This window comes from Rana temporaria, chromosome 1 (assembly GCF_905171775.1).
Source record: "Rana temporaria chromosome 1, aRanTem1.1, whole genome shotgun sequence".
Lineage (NCBI taxonomy): Eukaryota > Metazoa > Chordata > Amphibia > Anura > Ranidae > Rana > Rana temporaria.
The window spans coordinates 373460719-373488664 of NC_053489.1; the positions used below are offsets into that span (position 1 = coordinate 373460719).

The 27946-nt window shown below is 48.4% G+C and overlaps 2 protein-coding genes across 3 annotated transcripts in view; one reads left to right on the forward strand and one right to left on the reverse strand.

The window, feature by feature from the left end:
- Positions 1-465: 465 nt before the first annotated feature.
- The window catches only part of POLE4 (DNA polymerase epsilon 4, accessory subunit), a 234928-nt gene continuing 207447 nt past the window's right edge, over positions 466-27946 (reverse strand). For both annotated transcript variants that reach the window (XM_040322517.1, XM_040322516.1), the window contains one exon: positions 466-800. In XM_040322517.1, coding sequence (XP_040178451.1) covers positions 787-800 — 14 coding nt within the window. In that variant the 3' untranslated portion in view covers positions 466-786. The remainder of the gene's footprint in view (positions 801-27946) is intronic.
- LOC120911126 lies at positions 24503-25654 on the forward strand. Its single transcript, XM_040322515.1, has 2 exons — positions 24503-24735; positions 24811-25654. Exons 1-2 carry the CDS (start codon positions 24581-24583, stop codon positions 25469-25471), a joined length of 816 nt encoding a protein of 271 aa, XP_040178449.1. The 5' UTR covers positions 24503-24580; the 3' UTR covers positions 25472-25654.

Genomic DNA, 27946 nt, shown 5'->3' on the forward strand with positions numbered 1-27946 from the left:
CCCCTTAAAGAAAAAAAAAATGCACTTTTAATGCCGATCTTTAAAATGACATGGTCCCTAACATGTACAAAAAAACAAGCACAATAAGTCACCATCTTAAAGCAAAGGTATTGTGTTCCCTTCACTAGATTCTGAAGGTATGGGGTGCATCATCCTGCGGGAAGAAGCAGTGAGCTGCTTCTTCCAGCATGATGATGCACCCCATACCTTCAGAATCTAGTGAAGGGAACACAATACCTTTGCTTTAAGATGGTGACTTAGTGTGCTTGTTTTTTTTTAATGAAAAAAACATTAAAAAAGGGAACATTAGGCAAGGAAGGTGTCAAACTCTGCTACCCTTTCTCAACACAGCAAGCTGTGGCAGCTTCTTACTTAGCACAGCAAAAATGTTACATGGAAACCTCTTTAAAATGTTTCCCATTTCGTTTTAATACATACTGCAGAGACAGGGACAGCTACATGATATGAATTGAGAGTGAAGTTGTCCTTTAATATTTATAGGTCTACAGGGGTTTATTCAATATTAAACAAAGTCGATTTTGGAAAACCACAGAATGTTCGTAAGTGTAACAAAGCTATTTTTGGAACACATAATTATTCGGGTAAGAATAAATATAAACCAAAATATTAAGTGAGATCTATTAGTCATACACAAAAATGCATTTATGTTTGTAGTATAAAAAAAAAAAAAAAAAAAAAAATCCCTTTTCCGAGCACTTGGGAGGATGGAAAACTTGTCTGTTGTTGAAAGCAGTATTCATTGTTTCATGTGTGTTGGCAACCATATCAATCCAATGTGCCTAGGAGGAAAAAAATAATAATTAAATCCTGAACTGGTTAATCCCTTCTTTTTAATTCTTACAAACAATTAAACTCGTACAGTTGTATGTTGTTTTACAAAGCAGGTGTATACCAAGATGCAAATTCCTTGCTTTTGGAGATCGTTTGATACCCAAAGTAGTTTTCCAAATGCAACATAAAAAGGAAATATATATATATTTTTTTAAAAGAAATCAGTTATTAACCACTTAACCCCCGGACCATATTGCTGGTCAAAGACCAGAGCACTTTTTGCGATTCGGCACTGCGTCGCTTTAACTGACAATTGCACGGTCGTGCGACGTGGCTCCCAAACAAAATTGGCGTCCTTTTTCCCCCACAAATAGAGCTTTCTTTTGGTGGTATTTGATCACCTCTGCGGTTTTTAGTTTTTGCGCTATAAACAAAAATAGAGCGACAATTTTGAAAAAAAAATGAATATTTTTTACTTTTTGCTGTAATAATAATCCCCCAAAAATATATAAAAAATACGATACGTATTCTACATATTTTTCGTAAAAAAAAAAAAAAAAAATTGCATTGAGCGTTTTTTTTTTTACTAGTAATGGCGGCGATCAGCGTTTTTTTTCCGGTACTGCGACATTATGGCGGACACATTTTTGGGACCATTGGCATTTTTATAGCGATCAGTGCTATAAAAATGCATTGGATTACTATAAAAATGCCACTGGCAGTGAAGGGGTTAACACTAGGGGGCGGGGAAGGGGTTAAGTATGTCCCTGGGTGTTTTCTAACTGTAGGGGGGGTGGCCTCACTAGGGGAAATCACTGATCTTCTGTTCATACATTGTATGAACAGAAGATCAGCATTTCCCCCCCTGACAGGACCGGGAGCTGCGTGTTTACACACACAGCTCCCAGCCGAGCGATCGCGTGTGCCCGACGGCAAACGCGCCCGCCGGGCACGCGCACGGGAGCGAGCAGGGGGCGCGCGCGCGCCCCTAGTGGCCTGCGCAGGGGAGCCGACCTGCCGCCGTAAAACGACGGCGGCAGGTCGGCAAGTAGTTAAGGGGGAGATTTACCAAAACCGCTGCACAAAATTTGGTGCGGCTGTGCATAGTAGCCAATTCTAGGTTTTAGCCCACGTTCACACGGAGGGCGGGTTTTTCTATGAGAGCCATCTTAACTGGTCTGACACAAGTCGGTCCAGTCATACCAGTGTGAACCCAGCCTTATTGTCAAATCTTAATTGAACAAGCTGAAGTTTGAAGCCGATTGGTTACTATACACAGCTGTAACAGATTCTACGTGCACCAGTTATAGTAATGACACGTACACCCGATCCGAAAAATGCAGCTTTCGAAGCGATCGTACGATAATCTGATCGTTCGTACAGAGCTTTCGAGAGCCGATCATGCACAGAATTTTTTTCTCATACAATGCCAGATCGTACGATTATCGTTTAATCAGTACAGCTGTCGTTCGAAAATGCAATACAGATGCATTACAACACACGACATCACTTACGAATTTTTATTCTGTCGTATGAGAATTTGTGACTTTAGGAAACTCTTTAGATTTGACGTGAGATTAGCATTACAAAAAAATAAAAAAAAATAAAGGACGATCATTTGTTCGCGACCTCCTGCTCTGGGATGGTGGTTTGGCAAGCCCAGAACATCTGTGTTGTGAATGAAGCCGGCGGTAGAGAAAGCAAGCAGCTGCAGAGCCGCATAAGCCTACGCTTCCTGTATAGCGCCAACTCCTGCCACAATTGATACCAAATACACTCTGCTTGGGGAAAGCAACAGCTGGGGAAAACTGAATGGAAGACTGTTATTAAAAGCTAAGCCGAAGTGCCCAGTATGCATGGGGGGGCTACGCCTTTAAAAAAAAAAAAAAAAATTGCAGGCATTCACAAGTCTCACCCAAATCACATCTGTATCATGCAGGTTCGACTTTGAATCCCAAAGTATCTTTCATGCGACTTGAGGTCCATAGAACGTAATATAAACCCTCAAGACTCAAAGTTGCATGACAAGTCGCACAAGTGTGAATGGGGCCTTAAATATTTTTTTTTTTTATAAAAAACATGCTAAAAGTCCAAACTTTTGAATCGGATCAGGTGACGTGCCTGGTCCTGAATATTCTGGATTTCAACAATACCTACACATTATACATTTATCCCCCCCATGCCCACGCACAGACTAGATGCCAGTGCCCCAGTCCAGGAAAATATCAGCCAGCAAGAAATGTGACAACCAGCAGACCTACTGTGAGAAGAATCCATGTGAACAGGGGGGCATCAGGCACATCAACAGGATACCAAGCACAAGAGAGCGAAAGAGCCATTTTCAAAGTTTTCTCTACTCCTTAAATAGGAGCAGAGCAATACAGCCAGCTCTTCCAAAAATGACCACCACAACTTCACAGTGCTACAGAGTGCATGCACAGGGCCATCAGTGTGAGGCCATCACCAACCCCCGGCTCCATCCCTTTGTAAGAAAAAGCCTAAATGGCAACTTTCTGGGAAAGGATAAGCAAGGGAACATTCCTAATGCTCGCAAAGGGAGGCTGCTGAAGAACCGACAGCATCAAATTCAAGTCCCACAGTGGCAACCAGGAGCGCATAGGGGACACCACAGGGCGAACCCCATGAATAAAAGTGCGAACCAAAGAATGTGTTGCCAGGGACGCTGAAAGAAAACCACCAGAGCGAAGACTTGACCCTTGATGGTGCTCAACACAAGCTTCTGATCCACACTTTGTTGGAGGAAGTCCAACACCAGAGCCACGGAAAAAAGGGCCAGGAATAGAACCCCAAAGATTAGCACCAACTGCAATGAGCTCTCCAGGTACGATAAAAAAATCTTCTGGGAGGTAGACTTATGAGCCTTAAGCATAGCCTGCATTACCGAGCCAGACAACCCCGTCCTTTAGAACCTGGCTTTCAATAGCCACGCTGTCAAAGCCAGTGATGGTAAAGCATAGTGGAACACTGGCTCTAGAGATGGAAGGTCCTTTCAAAGAGGTAATCCACACTACAACAGCATACCACGGACAGCCAAGACATACCAGAGCCACCAGGATCTTTTCGGGCTCTATCCTGCGTAAAGGAGTGGTAAGGCATAGATAAGATTGTACCGATCCTATGGCGACTCTAGCACATCCATTGCATCTAGCAATATTTTCCCCAGTCACCTTCCATGACGGCTTACAGAGATAGGTCCCTCCCACCTAGCACAGGAAACACATGATCCACATCATAAAAAGGCAGACCACAGGCAGTAGCCCCTCAGTACGTGTTTCCTCTGGCCAGTCAGAAACTCTAAAGATTTTTTTTTTCTTTGGCCTTCGTGCCAGGTGGCAGGGGCCTCCTGGCTACAGCATCCCAGAACAGGAGCAGTGAACCTGGGGAGGCAGGTAGCTCGGGCTGCCCTGGAAAGGGAGTTATACATTTTTACTCCAGGTGACCCCCTCTCTCCACAAGCGTTTGTTTGGCAACATGCCTTTAAATTCAGGTCCACTGGCAGTGTGGTATTTTGACTCTGGGGAGTCTTCTGGGGGACAGTGCTGACTTATGGTGTCCTGATGCTTGGTGCTCAGCTTAACAGCGTAGTGGTCTGCGCTCCTACCTTTAAAAGCAGAGCGAAGGAAGTGGATTAGCAGCCATGCTGTCAGTAGGAAACACTGACCTGGTGGTCAGGGCTACAAGCTTCATGCACTGTTCCAGGGGAGGCACCAGAGAGGAAACTAAGCAGGGAAGCAAGTCTGGGACACCTGCAGACTCTGGCCCTAAGGTAAGAGGCAAATGGGGTTTCCTCTTTACTTGCTGCCTGGTAAAGGGGGCACCAGGTGTTTTGAGATGATTCTCTACCATCCACAGACCAGCAGCCAGCAGGGCTGGTCTGGCTGTTTGTATCTCTCCCCCCCCCCCCCCTACTAGTGGTGGGGCTTCTTTTGAGTCTCCCTAGGTGGATGGGTGAGCTGCACCTTGTCTCTCTTTGTAAAAGGCTCATTCCGCCTTGTGTCCTCTCCCTCTAGGACAGAGGATGGGAGAAAAAAGTTATCTACTGACTGGATACCAGCTCCAGTGCTGCAACGCAATTTGACATGGAGACCAGATTGAGAAATCCCTAGAGCATTGGAAAAATAAATTACACTTTTTTAATTGATTTTCACAAAGGCGCCTTCTCCACTAGAGAAGCAGCTATTCTCGTGGGCACTGAGGCTCTAGGGGAGCCCTCCCTTACTCACATTTGGTCAAGCACCATATCTTCTTGCTAGCTGAAATCCTGACGTTTGCCGATTAATATACATGGATCACAGCCACTGACTTCCCCAAATCTTTTGAAGGGAGTACTGCATGGCTGGAGCAGAGGCATCCAGAGTCCCTGACTACCTCCAGATGAGGGGAGAGGCGCACGTCTGCAGAGGCAGGTGAACTATGTTGGTAAGCCAGGACAGCATGCAGCCTGCTATGCTGCAGGTCCCCCTGAATGGACAGCTATAGGGTGGTCCATTCATAGGGTGGTGCCATTATCAACTGACACCAGGGAGGGAGCGTGATCAGGGAAGCAGTAGGTGGACCTCAAGCTTCCCAAGAGTATTGCAGCAGACTTCATCCAATTTGCAAAGCTACACCATGTACTGGTAGATGGCCACATGGAGGATGTCATCTTTGGGTACTGGTTGCTGTAAGTGTTTGCATACCTCCTACAAACACAGGGCAAATGTGCTTTGTGTTCCTGTCAACCATTAATGTGGTAATTTGGAGGCAGAGTCCCCAACACCTACAAACTGCAGAGCTGGGGCTTGCAATCTCAGAGATCATCAGAAGCTGCAACTCGTTAACTCCTTCCTACTCCATGTTTACCATCAATTACACTCTTTATTTTCAGCTAGTGGGTTCTGCTGTGGTTTAATCAGGACTTTTTGTACTGGGATTTGGGCAATAGCCTACCCCTAGGCTGAACTAGAAACAAATTATGGACCCTGCAGCATTAAATTGATGGGCTCCCGGGGATAACCTTCATGCAAGGATTGCATAGGCAAACCCATGTTTAATGACTGCTCATTAATATCTGCAGGAGTTGGCCTTCTGATTTGCATAAGTCAGGGCTTATCCAAAATGTGTCAGCAGCTTTCATTTATCACTAAATATTTGGACAGGTTATAAGCTGGGAGGTTTTTTTTCCCCACCTTAGTGTGGGCTATATAAAGTTAAGTGTACAGCAAACTACATATTTAAACAATGTATGTTCGAAGACTCACTTTTACTTCTATTCCAAATAAAATATCCGTTTATGTCTAGGAGCTGAAGCCATACCTATTATGGCGCAACAGTATCTGCTATACACTCCAGTTCGTGTGCCTAGACTTCCATCACCTGGAGCTTCCCGAGTTCCACCACTGAATAGATGTATAATAGATTGGTAGCCAGAGACTAGGATATATCAATGACGTGATTATACAAAATGTTTAGTTTTGCGGCATTAGCATTAAATTGCATACGAGTTGTTGTGTGTGCGGTATTAGACAAGTACACTATGTCTCTGACCTCTCACTTCTCCAAACATGTTATAACTGTAAAAAACAGAACACTGGAGCTTATGCCATTTGGGTTATATTATTTTGGTACAATTTGTGGTTCATGCCTCATATGTGATCTAATGTGTGGCCTCTGAGGCTACGTTTCCTTTGTTGCAACTTTGAAGTGCAGCTTTGATCTAACTTTACAGCCTCTGGATCAGGATTGCATCAGAGGTCGCATCGGGGTAGTGATGGGACCTTTTCTAGGTTGCTGTGAATGAGTCGCATGGATTGGAACGGTACCATTGAAGTCAATGGGCAGTGATTTGCCATGCGACTGTCCAGGGTCTAATGACCTGATTAATGTTTAGCCCTCATTTGTAGGCTGTTCGATTTGGGAGGCTTTTACCTGACCTTTCATTGTGTCGTACAAATCTCCAGTAGGTTGTCTTAATGCATTAACCACTGCCAGACCAGCAGCCGTAGTTATACCTGCATCAGGTTGGCTCCCCTACGTGATCCATTTTAGCTGTATGTCGGCTCTTTCAGAGGCATGCGCGCCCCCGAATCGTATCTCGGTTCTCTCAGGGGGAGAGGTGACTGCTCGTGTTTTCATACCAAGTATGAAAACCCAACCCCCCCCCCCCTCAGTTAGAACACACCTAAGTAACACAGTTAACTCCTTCCCTTTTACATTTATACAGTAATCAGTGCATTTTTCTAGCAGTAATCGCTGTATAAATGTCACTTGTCCCAAAAGTGTCCGATTTGTCCGCAGCAATATCGCAGTCCCGATAAAAAAAAAAAAAAAATGCGAATCACTGCCATTACTATAACAAAAAGAAAAAAAAGCCATACATATATATCCTATTTTGTAGACGCTATAACTTTTGCGCAAACCATATTATATATTAGGGGTGCAGAATTAAATCGCATCGCGTTTCGGGGGTCCCCGATTCGGCATCGATGCATGCGACCCCAAAAATCGATGCCGGGTGGCGTCATCCCGACTTGCCCCAGCCCTACCGGGAGAGCGCTCCGAGCGTGTCTGTTAAAATACCTGTTTGGTAATAAATGCAGTTATAATCCATTAAGTGGACACCGCGGTATGCGCTTTTTAAAATATATGCAGGATTCATACCTGCATTTCTGTCTGTATACTCTGTATATTCCGCTCATGTGACTGTCCGGTCCGGCTCACCTCTCTCCTCTCTGACATCAGGAGAGAGGAGATACGTGAGAGGAGAGAGGTGGGCCGGACTGGACAGTCACATGAGCGGAATATACAGGTATACACAGACAAAAGTGCAGGTATGAGAAGCTGCATATATTTTAAAAAGCACATACAGCAGTGGTCACTTAATGGATTATAACTGCATTTAACTACTAGTGTGCTGGAATGTGCAAACTTGGGAGCCCAGAGAAATTTCAGCACAGAGACAGTACAGGGACCTTCACAGGGCTGTTTGTCGGGTGTGGATTCCAATTCCTCCTGACCTCCCAGCAGCCGCGTGCGTGAATGCCTGTTCCCTGTAGTGCACCGGATTAGTGTTCATTTTAAAGCGGAGTTACACTGTTTAATAAAAGTCAGCAGTTACATTTTTTGTAGCTGCTGACTTTTAATAAACTGTCACTTACCTGTCCCGCGGTCCATCGATGCGGCCGCACGGAGCCCCGCACCTTTCACCCTCTCCTCAAAGCCGTCATATCTACTGTGGGCACCCGGCCGTGATTGCTTATGGCTTCCATGGCCAGGCGAGCACTGGGCTTCTGCCATTGGCCAGCCAAGTTCCACTTTTGGGTGGAACTCCACTTTAACCACTTCCCGACCTCCTCATGTACATATACGTCAGCAGAATGGCACGGACAGGCACATGTACGTACCTGTACGTCCTCTGCTAGACGTGGGTCGGGGGTCCGATCGGGACCCCCCCAGTACATGCGGAGGTCGGGTCCGCTCGGGGAGCGATCCGGGACGACGGCGCGGCTAATTTGTTTTTAGCCGCTCCGTCGCGATCACTCCCCGGAGCTGAAGAACGGGGAGAGCCGTGTGTAAACACGGCTTCCCCGTGCTTCACTGTGGCGGCGCATCGATCGAGTGATCCCTTATATAGGGAAGACTCGATCGATGTTGTCAATCCTACAGCCACACCCCCCTACACTAGTAAACACACACACAGTGATCCCTAAATCCTACAGCGCCCCTGTGTTTAACTCCCAAACTGCAACTGTCATTTTCACAATAAAGAATGCAATTTAAATGCATTTTTTGCTGTGAAAATGACAATTGTCCCAAAAATGTGTCAAAATTGTCCGAAGTGTCTGCCATAATGTCGCAGTCACGAAAAAAATCGCTGATCGCCGCCATTAGTAGTAAAAAAAAATAAAAAAAATAAAAATGCAAAAAAACTATCCCCTATTTTGTAAACGCTATAAATTTTGCGCAAACCAACCGATAAACGATTATTGCGTTTTTTTTTACCAAAAATAGGTAGAAGAATACGTATCGGCCTAAACTGAGGAAAATTTTTTTTTTATATATGTTTTTGGGGGATATTTATTACAGCAAAAAGTAAAAAATATTGCATTTTTTTCAAAATTGTCGCTCTATTTTTGATTATAGCGCAAAAAATTAAAACCGCAGAGGTGATCAAATACCACCAAAAGAAAGCTCTATTTGTGGGGAAAAAAGGACGCCAATTTTGTTTGGGAGCCACGTCGCACGACCGCGCAATTGTCTGTTAAAGCGACGCAGTCCCGAACTGTAAAAACCCCTTGGGTCTTTAGGCAGCAATATGGTCCGGGGCTTAAGTGGTTAAGGGAGTGAGGATTATTTTTATTTTAAAGCAGAGTTCAGTAAATTTTTTGTTTTAGTAAAAGTCAGCAGCTACAAAACAAGTGTATCTTCTGACTTTTAATAAAAAGACACTCAACTGTCTCACAATCCAGCGATGTGGCCACCCAAACCCTCCATTCTGTCCACGGCGCTGGCAATACTACTGTGGGTATCCGGCTGTGACAGCTTGCAGCTTCACTGCGCTGTCCTGCATAGCCGGGTAATCTTCTGGGACCTGCCATGTGTCTCAGAAGATTGCAGGGAGTGAAGATGCGCATTATATATAAAAAATTTTTTAACCAAAATATATAGAATACTTAGTGGTCTAAACTGAGGAAATTTTTTTTTATTGGGATATTACAGCAAAAAATGTTTTTTTTTTTTTTTTAATTGTCGCTCTTTTGCTTATAGCCGCACAATTGTCAGCTAAAGCGCCGCAGTGCCGTATCGCAAAAATAGGATTTTTGTACTCACCGTAAAATCCATTTCTCCGAGTTCATGGACGGACACAGCAGCATTGACCTTAGGGTTATATATCCTTCCTTTCAGGAGAGACTTAGGCAGAAAAAACAGAACTTCAAGTGTTAAAACACTTCTTCCAGTACAGCCCTCCCAGAGGGCGGGTCCCCCCGGTATATCCCACTCTCTGCATCATGCAGCCCCAGTTCGTAAACAAGCAGTACAAACAAAGGAGGGGTGGGTGCGGTGTCCGTCCATGAACTCTGAGAAATGGATTTTACGGTGAGTACAAAAATCCTATTTTCTCTTCTGTTCATGGACGGACACAGCAGCATTGACTTTAGGGACGTCCCCAAGCAGTGTCAAAAATTTTTGAGGGGTGGGAAAAAAACACAGCAAACCAAGCTTCACCCCAAACAAACCAGAGTTCCTCAATGGAGGAACTTCAACCTTAAACTGCCGCCTGTAAATTCTTGCGGCCAAAGGAGGCATCCGAAGATGCACTCACATCCATCTTGTAAAATTTTAAGGTGTGGATAGACGACCAGGTCCCTGCCTTACACACCTGTAAAACAGACGCTTGATGGCGGAAAGCCCAAGAGGCACCAATCGCCCTGGTCGAATGCGCAATAACCTGAAAGGGAGTCGCCCGCCCCTTTAGGGCATAAGCCTGGAGCACGACCTGTCTGATCCACCTAGAAATGGTGGCCGACGAGACCGCCAGAGCTTTTTTAGGACCAATCACCGACACGAACAGTGAGTCCGACTTCCGAAACGGAGCCGTAGCAGACAAGTACACCCGTAGGGCCCGAACCACAGTAGAAAGTAGACAGCTAGAGCCGAAATCTGACTCTTAACCGCAATTAAGGCGAGAGCCTGATCCACTCCACGCTGTAAGAACAGCAGAATCCGGGACATCGCGTATGTACGGGGGTGCCATTTCATCTCTTCACACACAGAGATGTAGGCCTTCCACGTACAATGGTAAATCTTCCGTGCTCGTAGCATGGTAGAGACCACCGAGCCCGACAGGCCTCGATCCTTCAGCACCTGGCTCTCAACAGCCACGGCGTTAAAGCCAGCGACTGTAAAGCAGGGTGAAAGATCGGACCCTGCGACAGAACATCTTCTCTCAGGGGTAGACGCCAAGGGACGTCTGCCACCAGACGCACCAGGTCCGCGTACCAGGGACGGCGCGGCCAATCCGGAGCGATCAGGATTGTTGTTATCCCCTCGGCTTCCACTCTGCGCAGCAGGCGAGGAAGAAGCTTCAGAGGAGGGAAGGCATAGATTAGGCGATAGTGACCCCATGGTGCTACCAATGCGTCTGACGCGTCCGCCCTTGGATCCCTTGACCTGGCCACGAACCGTGACACCTTCCGATTGAGACGGGACACCAGAAGGTCCATGTCTGGAGTGCCCCATCTTTGGCACAGACTCTGAAACACCTCAGGGTGTATCGACCATTCTCCTTGGTCTAGCGTTTGGCGACTTAGGTAGTCAGCTTGCTAGTTTAGCACCCCTGAAATGTACACGGCCGACAGAGCCGGAACGTACCTCTCGGCCCACCGGAGGATGTGCGCGACTTCCGTCGCTGCAGCCGAGCTCCGCGTGCCCCCCTGATGATGGACGTACGCCACGGCGTCGTCGGACTGGATCCTGACCGGTCGGTTCTGTAGACCCAGAGACCACTTGGAGAGACACAACTTGATTGCTCGGAGCTCCAGTACATTGATTGGTAGGCGGGACTCCTCCTGAGTCCAGCGCCCCTGGGCTGACTGGACACCCCAGACACCCCCCCAGTCGGAGAGGCTGGCATCCATCGTGATCACTGTCCAATGGCACGGCAGAAATGATTTTCCGGCCCGAAGTGCCGGAGATGTCAGCCACCACACTAGGGAGGACTTGACCAGTCGACTCACCCGAACCTGGTAATCCAGAGACGAAGGAAGCTTGTCCCAACGTGACAGTATCTCTTTTTGCAACACTCGAGTGTGAAATTGGGCATACGGCACTGCCTCGAAAGAGGCCACCATCAGACCCAGCACTCTCATGCAAAAGCGAAGCGACGCCCATTTTTGGGTCGTCAACCGCTGCACTGCAGACTGCAGTGTCTGTAGTTTTTCCGTTGGGAGGAAAACTCTCGCCTCTGAGGAGTCCAGGACTAACCCCAGATATTCCAGCCGCTGAGACGGTACCAGTACTGATTTCTGGGTATTCAATAGCCAACCGAATTCTCAGAGGGTCTGACAGGTGATAAGACACGTCCTCTTCTAATTCTGAGCTTGAAGAAGCTCTCAGAAGAAGGTCGTCCAGGTATCCTACGATGGCAATCCCGCGCTGCCTTAGCAGGGCCAGAATCGGAGCGAGCACCTTGGTGAAAACCCGTGGTGCCGAGGCCAGGCCGAACGGGAGGGCCACAAATAGGAAGTGGTCCTCTCCGACCGCAAAACGCAGACATCTCTGGTGTTTTGCGCATATGGGCATATGTAGGTACGCGTCCTTGATATCCAAGGATGCTAGGAAATCCCCCTGATGGAGCGCTGCAACTACTGAGTGAATCGACTCCATCCTGAATTTTTGCACTTTGACAAAACAATTGAGGGCCTTGAGGTCCAGAATTGGACAAACCCCTTCCTTCTTGGGGACTAAAAACAGATTGGAGTAAAACCCCCGAAACCGTTCCGTTGAGGGAACCGGTACAACCACCCCCCTGACCAGCAGATCCTGGACAGCCCCTGACAGATCCTGGTTGGAGGGAAAAAATGTGTTTGGTGGGCAAGAGAGAAACTCTCTCTTGTACCCCGAGGAAACAACTTTGCAAACCCAACGGTCGGAAAGAAGAGACCTCCACCGAGCCGCAAATTCGGCCCCCGGCCCGAGATGCGGGCGGGGCAGACCTTCATGCAGAGGCAGGCTTGTCCGCAAGCTTGTTGGACTTGCGGTACCAGGGGCTCTTTTGCCCCTCAGCGGGCGCTTTAGCACCCTGAAAATGTTTTCCTGCTGCACTTGGCGGACGAAAAAAAAATGCTTCGGGGTAGTAAAGGAGGGCCCGTGCTTACGGCGAGGCTCCTTACCCTTTCCAGATTGCGGTAGCAGAGTGCTCTTACCGCCTGTGGCATCCTTTATGATGTCATCCAGGGACGCCCCAAAAAGTCGTTCACCCTTAAAGGGTAAGTCCACCAAGGCCTTTTTAGAAGACTGGTCCGCAGACCAACACTTCAGCCACAAGAGGCGGCGTAGCACTACCACGTAGGTGGAGGCCCTGGAGAGCAAGGGGAGCGTATCCAGGGCCGACTCACAGACAAACTTTAGGCCCTGCACCAACTGGTCGGCCAGGTCCACACAGGTTTCAGAAGCATTCTGCGCCTCCAGCTCCTGCAGTTAGGACTTTGCCCGTTCGGCAAGTGTCTGCGCCACCAGAGCCCCGGCCAAAACCGGTCTCACCGCCGACCCCACCACTGTGAACATGGAGCGGGACACAGCCTCAGTTCTCCTATCTGCGGGGACCTTAAAAGCGGGAGCCCCTTCCACAGGCAACGTGGTAGCCTTGTTCAGTCTGGACACAGGGGGGTCCACTGACAGAGGAGATACCCTTTTGAGGATTTCCTAAAAAAGTGGGTAACGGACCGCAAAGTGTTTTGGAACAGCAAAAACTTTCTACGGCCGATCCCCTTCCTTGTACAACAATTTGTCCAGATATGGAACACAAGGAAACACTTTCGCGGTGCGGGGTGGCTTGCGGAACCCAAAAGGGACCGGCATGTCTGATGCCTCCGCCAAATCCTCAAGTTTCTGAGTATCACGCACCGCAGTAATAAGAGCTCCAACAAATTCCTTATCATGCGCCGACCCTGAAGCAGAGTCATCCTCACTGTCCATGTCGGCTAAGCCTGCATCATCTGATATGACAGAACCAGGGCCAGATGCAGAAGCAGGGCCTGATTCCGTGTCAGAGACACCCCCAGAAGAAGGCGTAGGGAGGGTGCGCTTTTTACCCCCCTTCTGGCCACTCGCCGCTTCAATCCTTTTTTTTTTTTTTTTTTTTTTTTAACAGAAGGAATATTTATTGAAGAAAATCAGATGATTACATGCTTATACAGGCCAAACAGTACACACAGGGCCGCAAGACTCTAAATCTTCAGTATAATACATCGTGTTAGCTTGTCCGGATGAGAGAGGGAAAACAAAAAATAAAGGGAAGGAGGAAGAAAAGAAAGGAAGAAAGGGGGGGAGGGGGAGAGAGGGGGGGGGGAGAGAAAAGGGGGGGGGGGAGAGAAAGAAAGGGAGGGGGTCACATCCCATCCAGCAGGCCAAACATGATAGCCAAATAATCACAGCATACATTACACCGTATAGCCACAGTGAGTCCTGAGCATTGAATGATTGCCAAAACCTAAGCGCGAGGGCTCCACCAACCCGTTCACCAGACCCAGATGAGTAGGGGAATGCCATGACCACCCCGGAGGAAAAGGGGGCATACAACTAGACCCAGATACCTCAGACCGTCAGTCTCCTGGCCGCCACCCAATCCCCCCAGATCTTGTCAAACTTCTTGGGGCAGTTACGTCCCATGTACGTTAGCTTGTACAAGGGGAGGATGTCATTCACCAACTTCCGCCAGGCTGACAAACCAGGTGGGTCAGCTGCCTTCCATTGGAGTAGGATTGCCTTACGTGCATAAAATGCCGCATAGGAGATAAAAAGCTTCTTATGTTTGGAGGTAGGGAGGTTATCCGTGATACCGAACAATAGGATCAAGGGATTCAGCCCAACAGCCACGCCACCAATCGACTCAATCTCTGCCGCCACTCGTTGCCAGAATTCCTGCACCCTCGGGCAGAGCCAGACCATGTGAATAAAATTCCCCACCTCTCGGCCGCATCTGGGACACTTATCTTCAGAAGTGCGGTAAATAACCGCCAGCCTCTGAGGCGTATAATACTCTATGGATAAATTTCAGCTGAATGAAACGCTCCTTCGCCGATATCATGAGGGGAATGCACTGCTGCAATCCCTCCGACCAGTCTTCCGATGTGAGGGCCGGCAAGTCCCTCTGCCAGGCAGAGAAGGCCCGTGAGGCCCCCGCCCCTCTGGCACAGGTCAACCTAAAGTAGATAGAGAAAAGCACCCTGTCCATCATACGGGAAGTAAGGAGCCTCTCCACCGAGTGGGGCTCCACCTTAACAGGGTCTGGAAACTGCGCTCGGATCGCATGTCTAAGCTGAAGAAACCTGAAGAACATCCAGGGGGAAGTCCAAAAGACGCCAAAAGAGAGCAATCGACCCTCCGGCATGACATCTCTCAGGGTTTTTATGTTATGCCGTGCCCACAGCTGCGGATCCGGCACGGTCCCCAGCTGTGGGAGGGATGGGTTGCCCCACAGAGGGACGTGGGGCGAGACCGATCCGGGCTCAACCAGAAGCCTCGAGACCTGTCCCCACACCACGACCGTGGCCCTCATTGGTGCGGTAATCTGAGCGCTAGCCCTAACTCCCCGATATACCAGATTGCTCAGTCCAGCATAGGACCCCATTATAGCTGCTTCAAGGGTAACTGACGGGTTAGTACGATCCTGCGTAAACCACCATCTAACAGACACCAACACGGCCGCCCAGTAGTATTTCCTAAAGTTTGGAAGGGCTAGACCGCCCTCCGACAAGGGGAGCTGGAGTATGGGCCTACCCACCCTCGGGACCGAGGCCTGCCAAACAAACGCACCCACCGCCTTATCCAGTCTGTCGAAAAAAAAAAAATTAGGGATAATCACCGGCGTGTGCCTAAAGACATATAGAAACTTGGGGAGGAAGGACATTTTAACCAAGTTAACCCTGCCCACGGGCGTGAGAGGCAAGGTCTTCCATGCCGAGCACCTGTGAAGAAACGTCTGGAGAACAGGGTCCACGTTGGCCTCGATGTACTCAGACAGGCTTCTGCGAACCATGATGCCCAGATACTTAAAGCTATCAACCCACTGCAGCGGGGCCGGCAGATCATCGGGAGGGGGAGACCGAGTCAGAGGAAAAAGGACCGACTTGTCCCAATTAATCCGAATGCCCGAAAATCTGGCAAACTGATTAATAATTGAAAGGGCAGCAGACAGGGAGCTGCGTGAGTCATTAAGATAAAGTAAAGTGTCGTCTGCGTACATGGACACCCTTTCGACAACAGAGCAGACCGTAATACCAGCGACCCCGGGGGCAGCTCGAAGCATAATGGCCAGTGGTTCGATGGCTAGGGCGAACAGGGCAGGGGAGAGGGGGCACCCCTGCCTTGTACCTCGGTGGAGTGGGAAGGATGCAGAGAGGGAGCCATTCGTCCGAACCATGGCAGTCGGGTGTGCGTATATCATCCTGAGCCAGGAGATGAACTGCGGACCAAGGCCAAATCTCTTTAAAACCTCCCACAGGTATTCCCACTCCACCGAGTCAAAGGCCTTCTCGGCGTCAAGGGAGGCAATCACCTCTTCACCCCCCCTCCCAGCCACCAGGTCAATAACCGTGAACAGCCTCCGTAAATTTATGTCCGTCCCTTTGCCCGGCATAAAACCAGTCTGATCCCCGTTAACCAAAGATAGTATCACTGCACTGAGCCGATTCGCCAAAACTTTAGTGAATATCTTCGCATCGACGTTTAGTAATGATATCGGTCTATACGACGAGCAGAGTGCAGGGTCCTTCCCGGGTTTGGGAATCACCACTACAACCGCCCGCTGCATGGAGGGGGGCAGCGAGTGTCCCCGAAGGGAGGTCAACAGGGCTCCCCGATATCGCCCTCCCAGGGCGGCACCGTGCGTCTTGAAGAATTCAGCCGGCAGGCCATCATCTCCAGGAGTCTTCCCTGCCTGCAAAGAGGCAATCGCCACCTGCACCTCCTTCAGGGTGATCGGAGCGTCCAGTGACGTGCGAGCCCCTTCCGAAAGACCAGGAAAGACCAGGCCATTTAAGAAGGAGAGTAGCTCCTCAGGGGAGTAGTCAACTCTGGACGAGTACAGCCCTTCATAGTAGGCAGCAAAGCAGGCGTTTATCTCACTTGGATCCGAGACTAGGTCCCCTGACGCATTCCGGATAGTGGCAATAGGAACAGAGTTGGTCGGGTCCCTAGAGATCCACGCCAGCAGCCGCCCCATCTTTTCCCCCTGCTCAAACACCCTCTGAGATTGATACAAGAGTTGCTTCTTAGCAGCCGTCAGTCTAAGGAGTTGAACCTCCCTCACCGCCACCTGGAGATCCACCCTCCGCTGCTCCCCGCCAGCCTCCGCGTACTGTGTCTCCAGCGACTGAGCTCTGTCCTCCGCCTGGGCCAATGCGGCCCGGGACGAAGCACGAACCGACTGAATAAGGGACTGGTATTTATTCCTAACCAGAAGTTTGAACCCCCTCCCATCGCTCCGGAGATTCAGTTCCGGGGGCGTCAGAAGACCAATAGTCGGCTATGCAAGATTCCATTTCAGGTTCTATCCTATCATCGGACACCCAGTACCTCGAGAGGCGCCAAAGGCCCCCACTCGGGGCCAGACCCGTGCGCAACCGGAGTAAAATGGGGGCATGATCCGAGATCCCCCTAGGGAGCACAGAGATCTCCCGCACGTTAGTTAGGATAGGGCTGCTGGCATACATGAGGTCAATCCGCGACATGGCTGCATGAGTGGCTGAGCTACACGTGAAGCTTTTAATCCCTGGATTCCTCCACCTCCAAATATCCGTAAGGCCAACGGCATCCGCCCACCTCGAGAGCGGAGAGTCATCCGCAGAGTCAGAGGACATCCTGTCTAAGTTAGGGCAGGGCACCATGTTGAAATCCCCGGCTAAGAGGACTGCAGCAGCTGAGTAGGACGCCACTAACTGAACAATCTTATTGAGGAGACCAATAGCAGCAGGGGGCGGATTATACAAGCCCACCAGAACCAGCGGCATGCCAGCCACCACGGCGTGTACCACCACATAATTACCCTCTGGGTCCAGATGCAGGTCAAGCAGCGTAAACTGTAGGGATTTGCGGATAAGGATGCTAACCCCCCTGGCCCTACTGGAGTGGGTGGCGTGATAGTAGTGCCCTACCCACGGTTTACGCAGGCTGAGAATCCTGCCACCCACTAGATGCGTCTCCTGCAGAATACAAATGTCCGGGGAGTAACGTTGAAGAAATTTAAAAACCAACGCCCGCTTAATTTTGGAGTTGAGCCCCCGGACATTCCAGGAGATCACTGATAGGGAGGCCATGGTAAAACTAATAAAAATAAAAATAAGAATACAAAGCAAAACAGGACAGGGAGGCAGCAGAGACCCGCATCTGGAACCCCGGGCACAGTCACCCCGACAGGCAGCATCATTGGACCACCACCCCCACCCTCCAAATGCACAAGCACATATCTGAACGTAAGCACATCATCTATTCCTTCAAACAGTAGCAAAACAAAGAAAAAGAAAATCAAAAGAAAAAACTTACAAAAATAACATCCCCAACTCCCCCCCACCCTGTACATTCATCAGAACCAGAATGCACCTGGATCCCCCCAACAAAAGTGGTTATACACCACATAGGGTCGTGAACATCAAACAAGCAGGCAAGTGCAGTCCGAGCACAAGGTGCACAGGCTAGTAGCAGAGATGCCGCCAACGGAGCGGAACTCAAATGAATTAAGCAATCTCCTGGCTGAGCCAGGGGCACAGTTCTTAGCTGGATTCTTGCAGCACGTGGTCAGGATCCATAACAGTCACCTGCCGACAGGCAGCACCAGGGCAAAGTCCACCCCGACGGTCCCACCGGGCGATCAAGAGTATCCCAGTTCCCTGGCTATAACCCGGCCTGATCCATAAAAAAAAGAGAAACATTTATCAGCCCCTCGTGTCCCTACAGGATCACGCAGCCGGTCACCCCCCCCACCCCCCCCAGAGTGAGCCCCGGGGCCCACACTACCCCGATGCATGGAGGAAGCGCCAAAAACATGTGTCCAGTGTAATCAGCGCCTAGGGGGAAGGGGGCGACAACCAGGCCCCATCAAAGGCAAAGTCCCCCCCCAGGTCAGGGACAGCAGAGTTCAAGCAGGTGATTCATGACATGGGGGGAACAGGCCAGGCCATATCACAGCAGGATGCACCCACCGGTGTCAAGGCCCCCGCAGGGGGACACTAGAGCGTCAGGACAGAAAGTTCCCAGCTTAGAAGGCATAGTCAGCGGCAAACAAGGAGAGAATAAGAGGGAGAAGAGACGGCCAGGGTATTACTCACAGGGCCATCAGATCTTCTTCAGCTCAGCCACGGGGCAGGGTGTCAATCCATCTGGCAGCCTCCTCGGGTACAGTGAAGAACCGAACGGTCTCGCCATCCACCACCCGCAGGCGGGCCGGGAACATCATACTGTATTTCATGTTCCTAGCACGGAGGGACTGCTTCACCGAATCAAAGGATTTCCTCCTCTTCTGCGTATCCACCGCAAAGTCCGGGAAAAACATGATCTTGGTGGCTTCAAACCGGACAGCCTCAATCTTTCGTGCCTCCCGCAAAACCAAGTCACGGTCTCTAAAGTTTAGTAATTTAAAGATGAAAGTGCGCGGGGGGGCACCAGGGGGACCGCGGGCGGCCGGCATCCTGTGAGCTCTCTCCACAACAAAATGCGCGGAGAACGCGGCCTGAGGGAACAGCCTGCGGAGGAGCCTCTCGGTGAAGGCAGGCGCATCCGACCCCTCAGACCCCTCCGGGAGGCCGACAATACGCAGATTATTGCGCCGGTTCCGATTCTCGGCGTCTTCGGACTTGGCTTCCAGATGCTTAAGTCTGACCTGCACTGTGTGGAGTGTGGCAGAATGGTCCCGTAGCTCATCCTCGGCGTCCCCCACACGGCGCTCCGTCTCAGTCACACGGCCTCGGATCTTGTCCTGGTCCCGCCGCATCAACCCCATCTCCGCCTGAAGGGAATCGATTTTGGCCGTGAGTGCTGCTTGGCAGCCGTTGATGGCTTGCATTAGGGCCAAGAAGTTTGCGTCCGCTGTGAGAGCCGGGCCAGCTTCAGCAGTCTGCGTCGCCATATTGGAGGTCTTTTCCACGTGCGCCGAGGCGGGAAGAGACGACCGGCTATTTGCGGCCGCCCGGGACTCGGTCTTGTGCTTTTTTCGGGTCTGTACCATCGGCCAACACCAGCAGGCAGGATAAGGAGTGCCCTCGTCAGAGCAGAATGGGCAATCAGGATGTTATCCCCTCCGTTTCAGCAGAGCTCCGCTCCTACACATCCAGCTCGGTTGCCATCTTGGCCACGCCCCCCCGCCGCTTCAATCCTGGCAACAAACGCCTCAAGGACTGCCGTCATAGCATCCGAGGCCGCAGGGACAGGGGTTAACTCTGGCATGCTTGGGGTAGAAGCCTCCGGGTTCGGACGCCATGCTGACCCACCATATAAGCCGCCCTTGTACTGCAAGGCAGGACCCACAGGCCACCCTCCCGGCCGAAACAGAGAGCAGGGGACCCCCCAGAGGACTCACGACCCGACCAGGCTGTAGTGCTGCTGAGAAGCTGAGAACGCTGCCCGTGCTGTGCCGTCCCTTAGGAAGCGTGCTGAGAGCTTTTGGCGCCGTTATTCTGGTCACTAGAGGCCAAAACTTTTCCAATATGGCCGCCGACATGCAGGAAAAAAAAAAGCATGCGGGCTACAAGAAAATGGCCACCGAGTCAATAGAGGCGCGACACCGGCAAAATGGCGGCCATACACGTGTTTTAAAAATACAGTGACAAAAGCACCAGACCCTGCAGCCCCCCCCCCCAGCACACACGGCATCATACAGGACAGGAAAAATAGCACCCCACAGCAGCGCAACCCCCCGGTAGTAACAGAGCCCCCCAGGGACCCCCCACCTCACGGCCACCACACAGAAAGCGGGGAAGGAGGGAGAGGAAGGAAGAGAGGAAAGCAGGGCGGACCCTCGATCGACCTCCCCAGGAATGCACCAGCCGAACCACCATGCCAAGGCAAGGGGATACTACTTACCCGTCCTGCGACCACCGGCTAGAGGCATTCCAGACAGAACCAACGTCCGCTTATGGCATGGCTGTCGGCCTGGCACACTGTGACATGGCCATAGAGACCGGTCATATGTGTGCCCTGTAGCATATCGCTCACTGGCCTCCCCTGGAGCAACGGGGAATGTCGTGGACGGCCCAGCGCATAGCTATTGGCCGGCACACGCTCGATGGCCGAACATGGGGGGACTACAAGGATCGAGGATCCAGCCTGTCACCCAGTCAACAGTTGATTGTAGATCCCAGGATCCAAAAATGCAGGAAAAATAAAATAAAAGCGAAAAAAAAAATAGTTTAAAAACCTCCAGAGCACATGGGCCCAGAGGAGCCATGTCTTCTCCCAACGTTAGGCAGAAAAAAACTGGGGCTGCATGATGCAGAGAGTGGGATGTACCCGGGGGACCCGCCCCCCTGGGAGGACTGTACTGAAGTGTTTTAACACTTGAAGTGCTGTTTTTTCTGCCTAAGTCTCTCCTGAAAGGATGGATATATTACCCTAAGGTCAATGCTGCTGTGTTCGTCCATGAACGGAAGAGAAAAATGGCCTGGTCATAAAGGCAGTAAATTCTTCCGGGGCTGAAGTGGTTAATGTTTATAGATAGAAGGTGTGTAAATTGCTAAGAGAAAATCTCTGGTCGCCGAGACCTTACCAAGGTATATTTATACTATCTCTCAGGCCATAGGGACATAAAAATTCTACTTTGCAAGTCAATAATTTGAAAAGTAACTGAGGAGGTTCCCCCTTATATTCTTGTATTTTTGGCATTCTTCCTCCAGGAAGGACTTTGAGTGGATGTGGAGCCTCGCAGGTGCCCAGTGGGGTGAACAGCCTCAGATGGATCAGATTTCCTTGCATTGTCTTTACTTGCATATCTGCTTTATATATTCTTTAGAAAGCTCAGTGCGTGTTGGAGTTTCTCTTACTGTTCAGCACTGGAAGCATAGTCTGGGCATACAGCTAATTGCAGGAAAGGCACACACCCCCTTGCCCCATAGGTAGACTCTCAGCTGTTTGCTGAATAGTTCAGCACTCTGCTAATATATTCATAGCATCCTCCCCAACACAAAACTCCAGCTGCTTTTGTCTCGGTTGACAAGAACGTGTCCGACGTTATCAAAAGAACAGAGCAGGAGACAGCTACTGGACTTGGCGCTTTTAAAGAGAGATAAAAAAAACACTGGAGATATATGTGCCCAGCTCAAATTTCATGAATAGGGTTCACATTCACTTTAACATCATATTTGAATTTGTAGAGCTTTATCGTTTGCATCACTGAGCCCTTTAATTGGGGTTGTGTGGTCACTATAATCTTCCCTAGGGTTTAGGATTTATACAGCAGTATAAAAAACTTGTATGACTGAGGGTGTATCGGGTCATTTTGCTTTAGATGCAGACAGCTTCACGTGATGTGTTCCTGGCAGCAAAAATGGGCAGGAATATGGCCTGTAGATGTGGTATCATGTTTTGCTATGTCCCTGACCCCTTTACCTGACTGGGTATGTTTAAGTTCAGTACATCTTTTACTCAGCCTTCCTAACAGAACAGAGATAGTAAGTCAATGGAAATATTTTGTTACTACTACAGGCTCAGTCTCCTGAAGTAGGCATCTGCATAAAACTTACCACCAGCATCTAAATGTGCCATATGAAGTCAGACTTCCAACTTTGGGCAGGACTCCTGTCATTCATTAAGGCTGCATTCACACCTGAGCGTTTTGTCGCCTAAAGCGCGACGCTCAAAAACGCTAGAGGAGAAAAAATACGTTATTCTCTATGGAGATGGTTCACATCTCCACTCCAAAACGATTGACGTCGAACGCCCGAAGCTCAAACAAGTTCCGGACCCTTTTTTGTCGCGCAAATCTCCCATAGAAACTAATGGAAAAACGCCCGATTCAAGCGTCTAGAGCGACAACCAGTGTTTCTACGGGCGTTTTGTCGCCTAATCTGCTCAAGTGAAATAGAGGGAATGACATAAAAATGACATAAACATACACAGGAAGTTCAAAAATCACCATTTTAATAACACCAGATAATAACACACATGCAGTCCAGCAACATGGAGGGGGAAGTGGATGAAACAGTAGCTCTTTTGGACCAGGAGAGCTTTATCCGAATGGTAAAGCAGCACCCCTGTCTGTATGATACCAGAGATCCATGCTATAAACTGCGATCGAACAAGAGGAGGGCATGGAACCAGATTGGCAGTGAAGTTTTCAGAAACTGGGCAGACATACGTGAGAAGGATGTAAAAGGTAAACCCCTGCAAACATAACTAACCAGCAAAATGACCATAGGGAGATAATAGGATGATTGTTATTTAGTACATTAACCAAACACCCAGACCAATATGCAGGTTAAGGACCTTGCCCCTTTTTGCGATTCGGCACTGCTTCGCTTCCATTGAGCTGTTGTGCGACGTGTACACACAAATTGCATGTGTATAGGAATGTGAACAGGATTAACTGGAATGGCACATCTATTGCCTCCTTGTGTAAGCACCTACAAGGTCTCCAAGCTGCGGCCCGAGGGCCAGATGTGGCCCTTTGCTAGCCTTTATCCGGCCCTTGGGCACAATTTCTTCCAATGACATGAGGCACTATTCCCCCCATTGACACCAACAATGGGGCACTATACTGTATAATCCACTGATACCAATGATGGGATACTATTCCTTCTACTAATAGGGGGAATACTTCTCTTCCTATTGACCACCAACCCTGAGGCCATATATGTTCTCACTGATGCAGGGCCTGTGACTTTTTCTTCCCTTGCTGGCCCCAATTCGGCCCCTCCGAAGTGGCCCTTTGTTAAGTTTGTAGACCCCTGACATAATGCATAATAAGTATACAATTGTCAGCATGTCACTAATACATAATGGCACACTCTGACCCCTATTTGATATCGTAGGGATACTGCACCCAAAGAAAAATACATATATAAATAAAAACAACATGAGACGTCTTACTACATCAATCATTTTTTATCTCAATACAGCATAGTATATGGTATAGTTGTTCAGAAAAAACAGAAAACTTGAAATTATTAAATTGCATCAAGCTGCCATGGGACCTGTCCTGCTGGAGACGCAAATTGATCCCGGACATGTGTACCTTGTCTGCTTCCACGTACACCAGTCCAATGAGCTCTTTCCAGATTCTCATGCACTGGCTCCTCAAAATCGAATCCATCCCGCTGCCTTACGAAGTTGTGCAAGGCACACGCAGCTTTCACAGCGCAGACTGCATTTTGCATATTTAATACAATGGGAGTGTGTAGGACCCGCCATTTGTTAGCCAAAATACCAAAAGCACATTCAACTACTTGACGTGCTTTGGTTAGGCGATAGTTGAACACACTCTTCTCTTCTGTAAGATTATGCCCCGAATAAGGCCGTAGAAGATGCGCACTCAGAGCAAAGGCCTCATCACCCACAAAAACACTGGGTAGGGGAGGGCCATTTGTGCCCGTGAGTCGACTGTATTCCGGAAGGTCCAGACTATTGGTACGCAGCATGTGTCCAAAAGATGAGTTACCAAATATAGTGGAGTCTGCGCTGCTGCCATACGACCCAATATCAATGTACAGGAAACAATAATTGGCATCAGCCACAGACATTAAAACAAAAGAAAAATATTTTTTGTAATTGAAATACTGGCTTCCACTACCCATGGGCTTTACGATACAAATATGTTTCCCATCAATCGCTCCAACACAATTGGGAAAGTTGCAGGGTTGCCAGAAGATTTCAGAAATCTGTGCCCATTCCTCTGTTGTAGGTTTCTTGAAAACAATTTCCTTTAGGACTTCCCAAATTGCAGAGCAGGTGTCACGGATGATATAACTTGCAGTCGACTTTCCTATACGAAAGGCATAATGTATGCTTGCTAGGGATTGTCCGGTTGATAGATACCTACAAAGAAAATAATATATATTTTTTTAATTGTTTTTTGACAGTTAAAATGCTCAAAACAAAATGGAAGAGCATACGTGACGCCTTCACTTGTCATTTGAGAGTGCAAAGAGAACGTAGGAGTGGATCGGCGGCGTGTGCCCCAAAAGATTACCTTCATTCTAAAGAATTGGAGTTCCTTCGACCATTGCTGGCTTTGGGGAGGTAAGCTATCATCTGTACTAATGTCAGTAAACAAAATGTAATAAGTAAGGTAGAATAACTCATTTCTATTTTCAGTACTGAAAACTGCTGGGAGGAAGGTACTCCAAATAATGATTTGGACACAGATGCAAATAACAGTCAACCAGCAAGCCAAGCATCAGGGGATCAGGCGGGCCAAGAGCCGGAGAGTCAATTGTCGACTTCATCACGGTCCACATCTGCAACACCTGTGGGAGACGACAAGTCCACGCCAACAGTTTGTGCTTGTGTACCTGCTAGAGGAACACGCCGGAAGGCTCCAGAACCAGATTTTAATAGGATTTTGGACATCATGGCCAATATGTCTGACAGAATGTCCAGCAACAGATCGTACGGTCACATCTCTGCTAGATGTCTGGAGGGGCTGTTGGAAAGGGTACCAATAGATCTCCAGGCAGACATGTTGGCCGGTACCATACGGTACATCGTAACATTTATCCCACCAACCACACCCTATCAATCCTCTGAACCTCCACCACCCTATGGTCCCTATGCAACTCACCCCCCGCACCATCCCTTTCTCGTTTGTCATCGCCACATTTTGCCATCCACCTACCTCGACCAACACCATCTTCTACTTACCATCCTCTGCCACCACCACCACCACCACCTTCTACTTATACTCCTCTGCCAACACCACCACCTTCTACTTACCCTCATCTGCCAACAACACCACCTTCTACTTACCCTCCTCTGACGACAATAACACCTTCTACTTACCCTCATCTGCCAACACTACCACCTTCTACTTATACTCCTCTGCCAACACCACCACCACCATCTTCCAATTGGCAGCATAATGATAATCCCTCCAGCTGGTCACATTTTGGCCATGCCATGAATGTGGTGATGTCACCCGATGAGCGAGATGACTCCTACCAACAACTATAAATATAAAATTGTTCTATGAGCAACATTAGCTCTATTTCTTTGTATATTGAATATGTGAATAATGAACAAAAGAACATAGAAAATTTGATTTAAAACATTTAAAATTTAAAAGTAATTTTTTTTTGGCCTTCAAAAACGTGTGTTTGGTTTTTATTTGATGCATATACAAAAATATTAATATTGGGTTATACATGCAATAGTCTGTAACCACTTAAGACCCGGACCTAGTTAGCTTAAGGACCCGGCCAGTTTTTGCAATTAATTGCGCGGTCATGCAACGTGGCTCCAAAACAAAATTGGCGTCCTTTTTTCAACTCAAATAGAGCTTTCTTTTGGTGGTATTTCATCACCTCGGTGTTTTTTTTTTGCGCTATTAGCAAAAATAGAGCGTCTATTTTGAACAATTTTGAAAAGCGTATAACGGCGTGAAGTGGTTGAAAAAATTGGAAACAAAAATATAAAATGACCTCAGTGTGATGATTAGTCGCTCCACAGGGGGTATACTATTACGAAAGTATGTGTCCATTTTCTGCAATCGACTGCTCAGTAATCCCAGTAACTCATCAAAGCTGTTATTAAAAAAAATATGGGGTTTTTAGTGGACATGATAAGAAAGGAACAATGTCAAACAGCATGAATCCAAGTAATTTTGACTAACCTTTTTATGGACATCCTGGTGTAGTCCAGAAATTTCTCATGATCACGTAGGTCACTGTACGTGACCCAAAATTGGCCTCTCTCTTCCCGACCAGCAATGACGGGGTGGATCCAATATCTGCGTGCCCTCTTCCTTCTCCTCTCTCTTTCATATAGCACATATGACGTAGCAGTGGCTGCTGCCAAAAAACACGCCATCTCATCATCACTCATATTTCCAATTCTCAATAGAAAAAAATGGAGTAGGAAGCACCAGGATGACCCGGAAGAGGAATATTCACCCAGGAAGAAGAAAAAAAAATCTTAACATAGCAACAAATGATGACCGAGATGATCATTTTTCCTATTGGCCAAAATAAAAAACGACGAAGCCGGAAAACGCTGTGCGCAAATACCCGTGACAAAACACCGGAAAAAAAGCCCAAAAACTCTACGCTCAGGTGTGAATGCAGCCTAAGTTGTCAGGTTCATTTTAACACAGTTTCTTTCTAAACACCTATAGCTGTCGTAAGAGGCGAGAAAAGTCATGGGCATATGCATTTTGGATATATGTATATGACTGAAGCTGAAATCTTCCTGGATAGATAAAAGGGCCCATTATTTAAAATGTCCATAGGCATCTCAATGAATGAAGATTATGTAGGCGGAGAGCTAAGGAGATCTATAGATTGGAGATCTACCTGTAGTTTGCTTGTACTGCCGCCTTAAGGAGTTCCCTTCACTGGAACCAAGGGGCCAAGCCCAACCCCTAAAACACCACACCTTAAGGTCCCTCCTCCACCAAATGATTCAGACCAGTGCACAAAGATAGGTCCATAAAGATGTGAATGAGCAAATTTGGGGTGGAGGAACATGACTGGCCTGCAGAGTCCTGACCTCAACCAGATAGAACACCTTTGGGATGAATTGGAGCAGAGCCTGCAAGCCAGGCCCTCCCATACACATCAGACCTCAAAATTTAGTTTTTTGGAAAAATGGTCAAACATTCCCATAGACACACTCCTAAACCTGTGGACAGCCTTCCCAGAAAAGTTAAAGCCGTTATAGTTGCAAAAAGGTGGGCCAATTCAATATTGAACACTATGGACAAAGACTGGGATGCCATTAAAGTTAATTTGTCCCAATACTTTTGGCACTATAGTGTATATAAATATGTATACATATGCAATCTCCTATTAGTCATGTAACAAGGTTTCCTACCTGCTTCAGAATTTTAACATGTTCCCCATGTTGGTATGTGGGGAATACCTGCCTGTTGTCACACTGGTGTCTTTAATTGCTTGATCAGAGAGACCCAGCTTTGCCCTATAGGGGCATGCCTGGCACAGAGAGAGAGTCTTCTGTATTTAATAGCATCCTATATGTATATGCAAGACTATATTACCCTGTACTGTCCTTACTTTTTTTTTGTAAAGTTTTGGTGGTTAATTTTTTTCTTGAGCTAGAAAAGACTGCAGAATGGCGTGCCCCTCTGCTTAACCACTTCCTTACTGGGCACATATACCCCTTCCTGACCAGGTGAAATTTCAGCTTGTGTCAATGCGTCACTTTAACTGACAATTGCGCGGTCGTGCGACGTGGCTCCCAAACAAAATTGACGTCCTCTTTTCCCCACAAATAGAGC

Bases quoted from the DNA above. Each gene is read 5' to 3' on its own strand.
- LOC120911126 (XM_040322515.1), top strand. From the start codon at position 24,581: ATGCTCAAAACAAAATGGAAGAGCATACGTGACGCCTTCACTTGTCAT. The intron at 24,736-24,810 runs GTAAGCTATCAT...TTCTATTTTCAG, and splicing joins CCATTGCTGGCTTTGGGGAG to TACTGAAAACTGCTGGGAGG.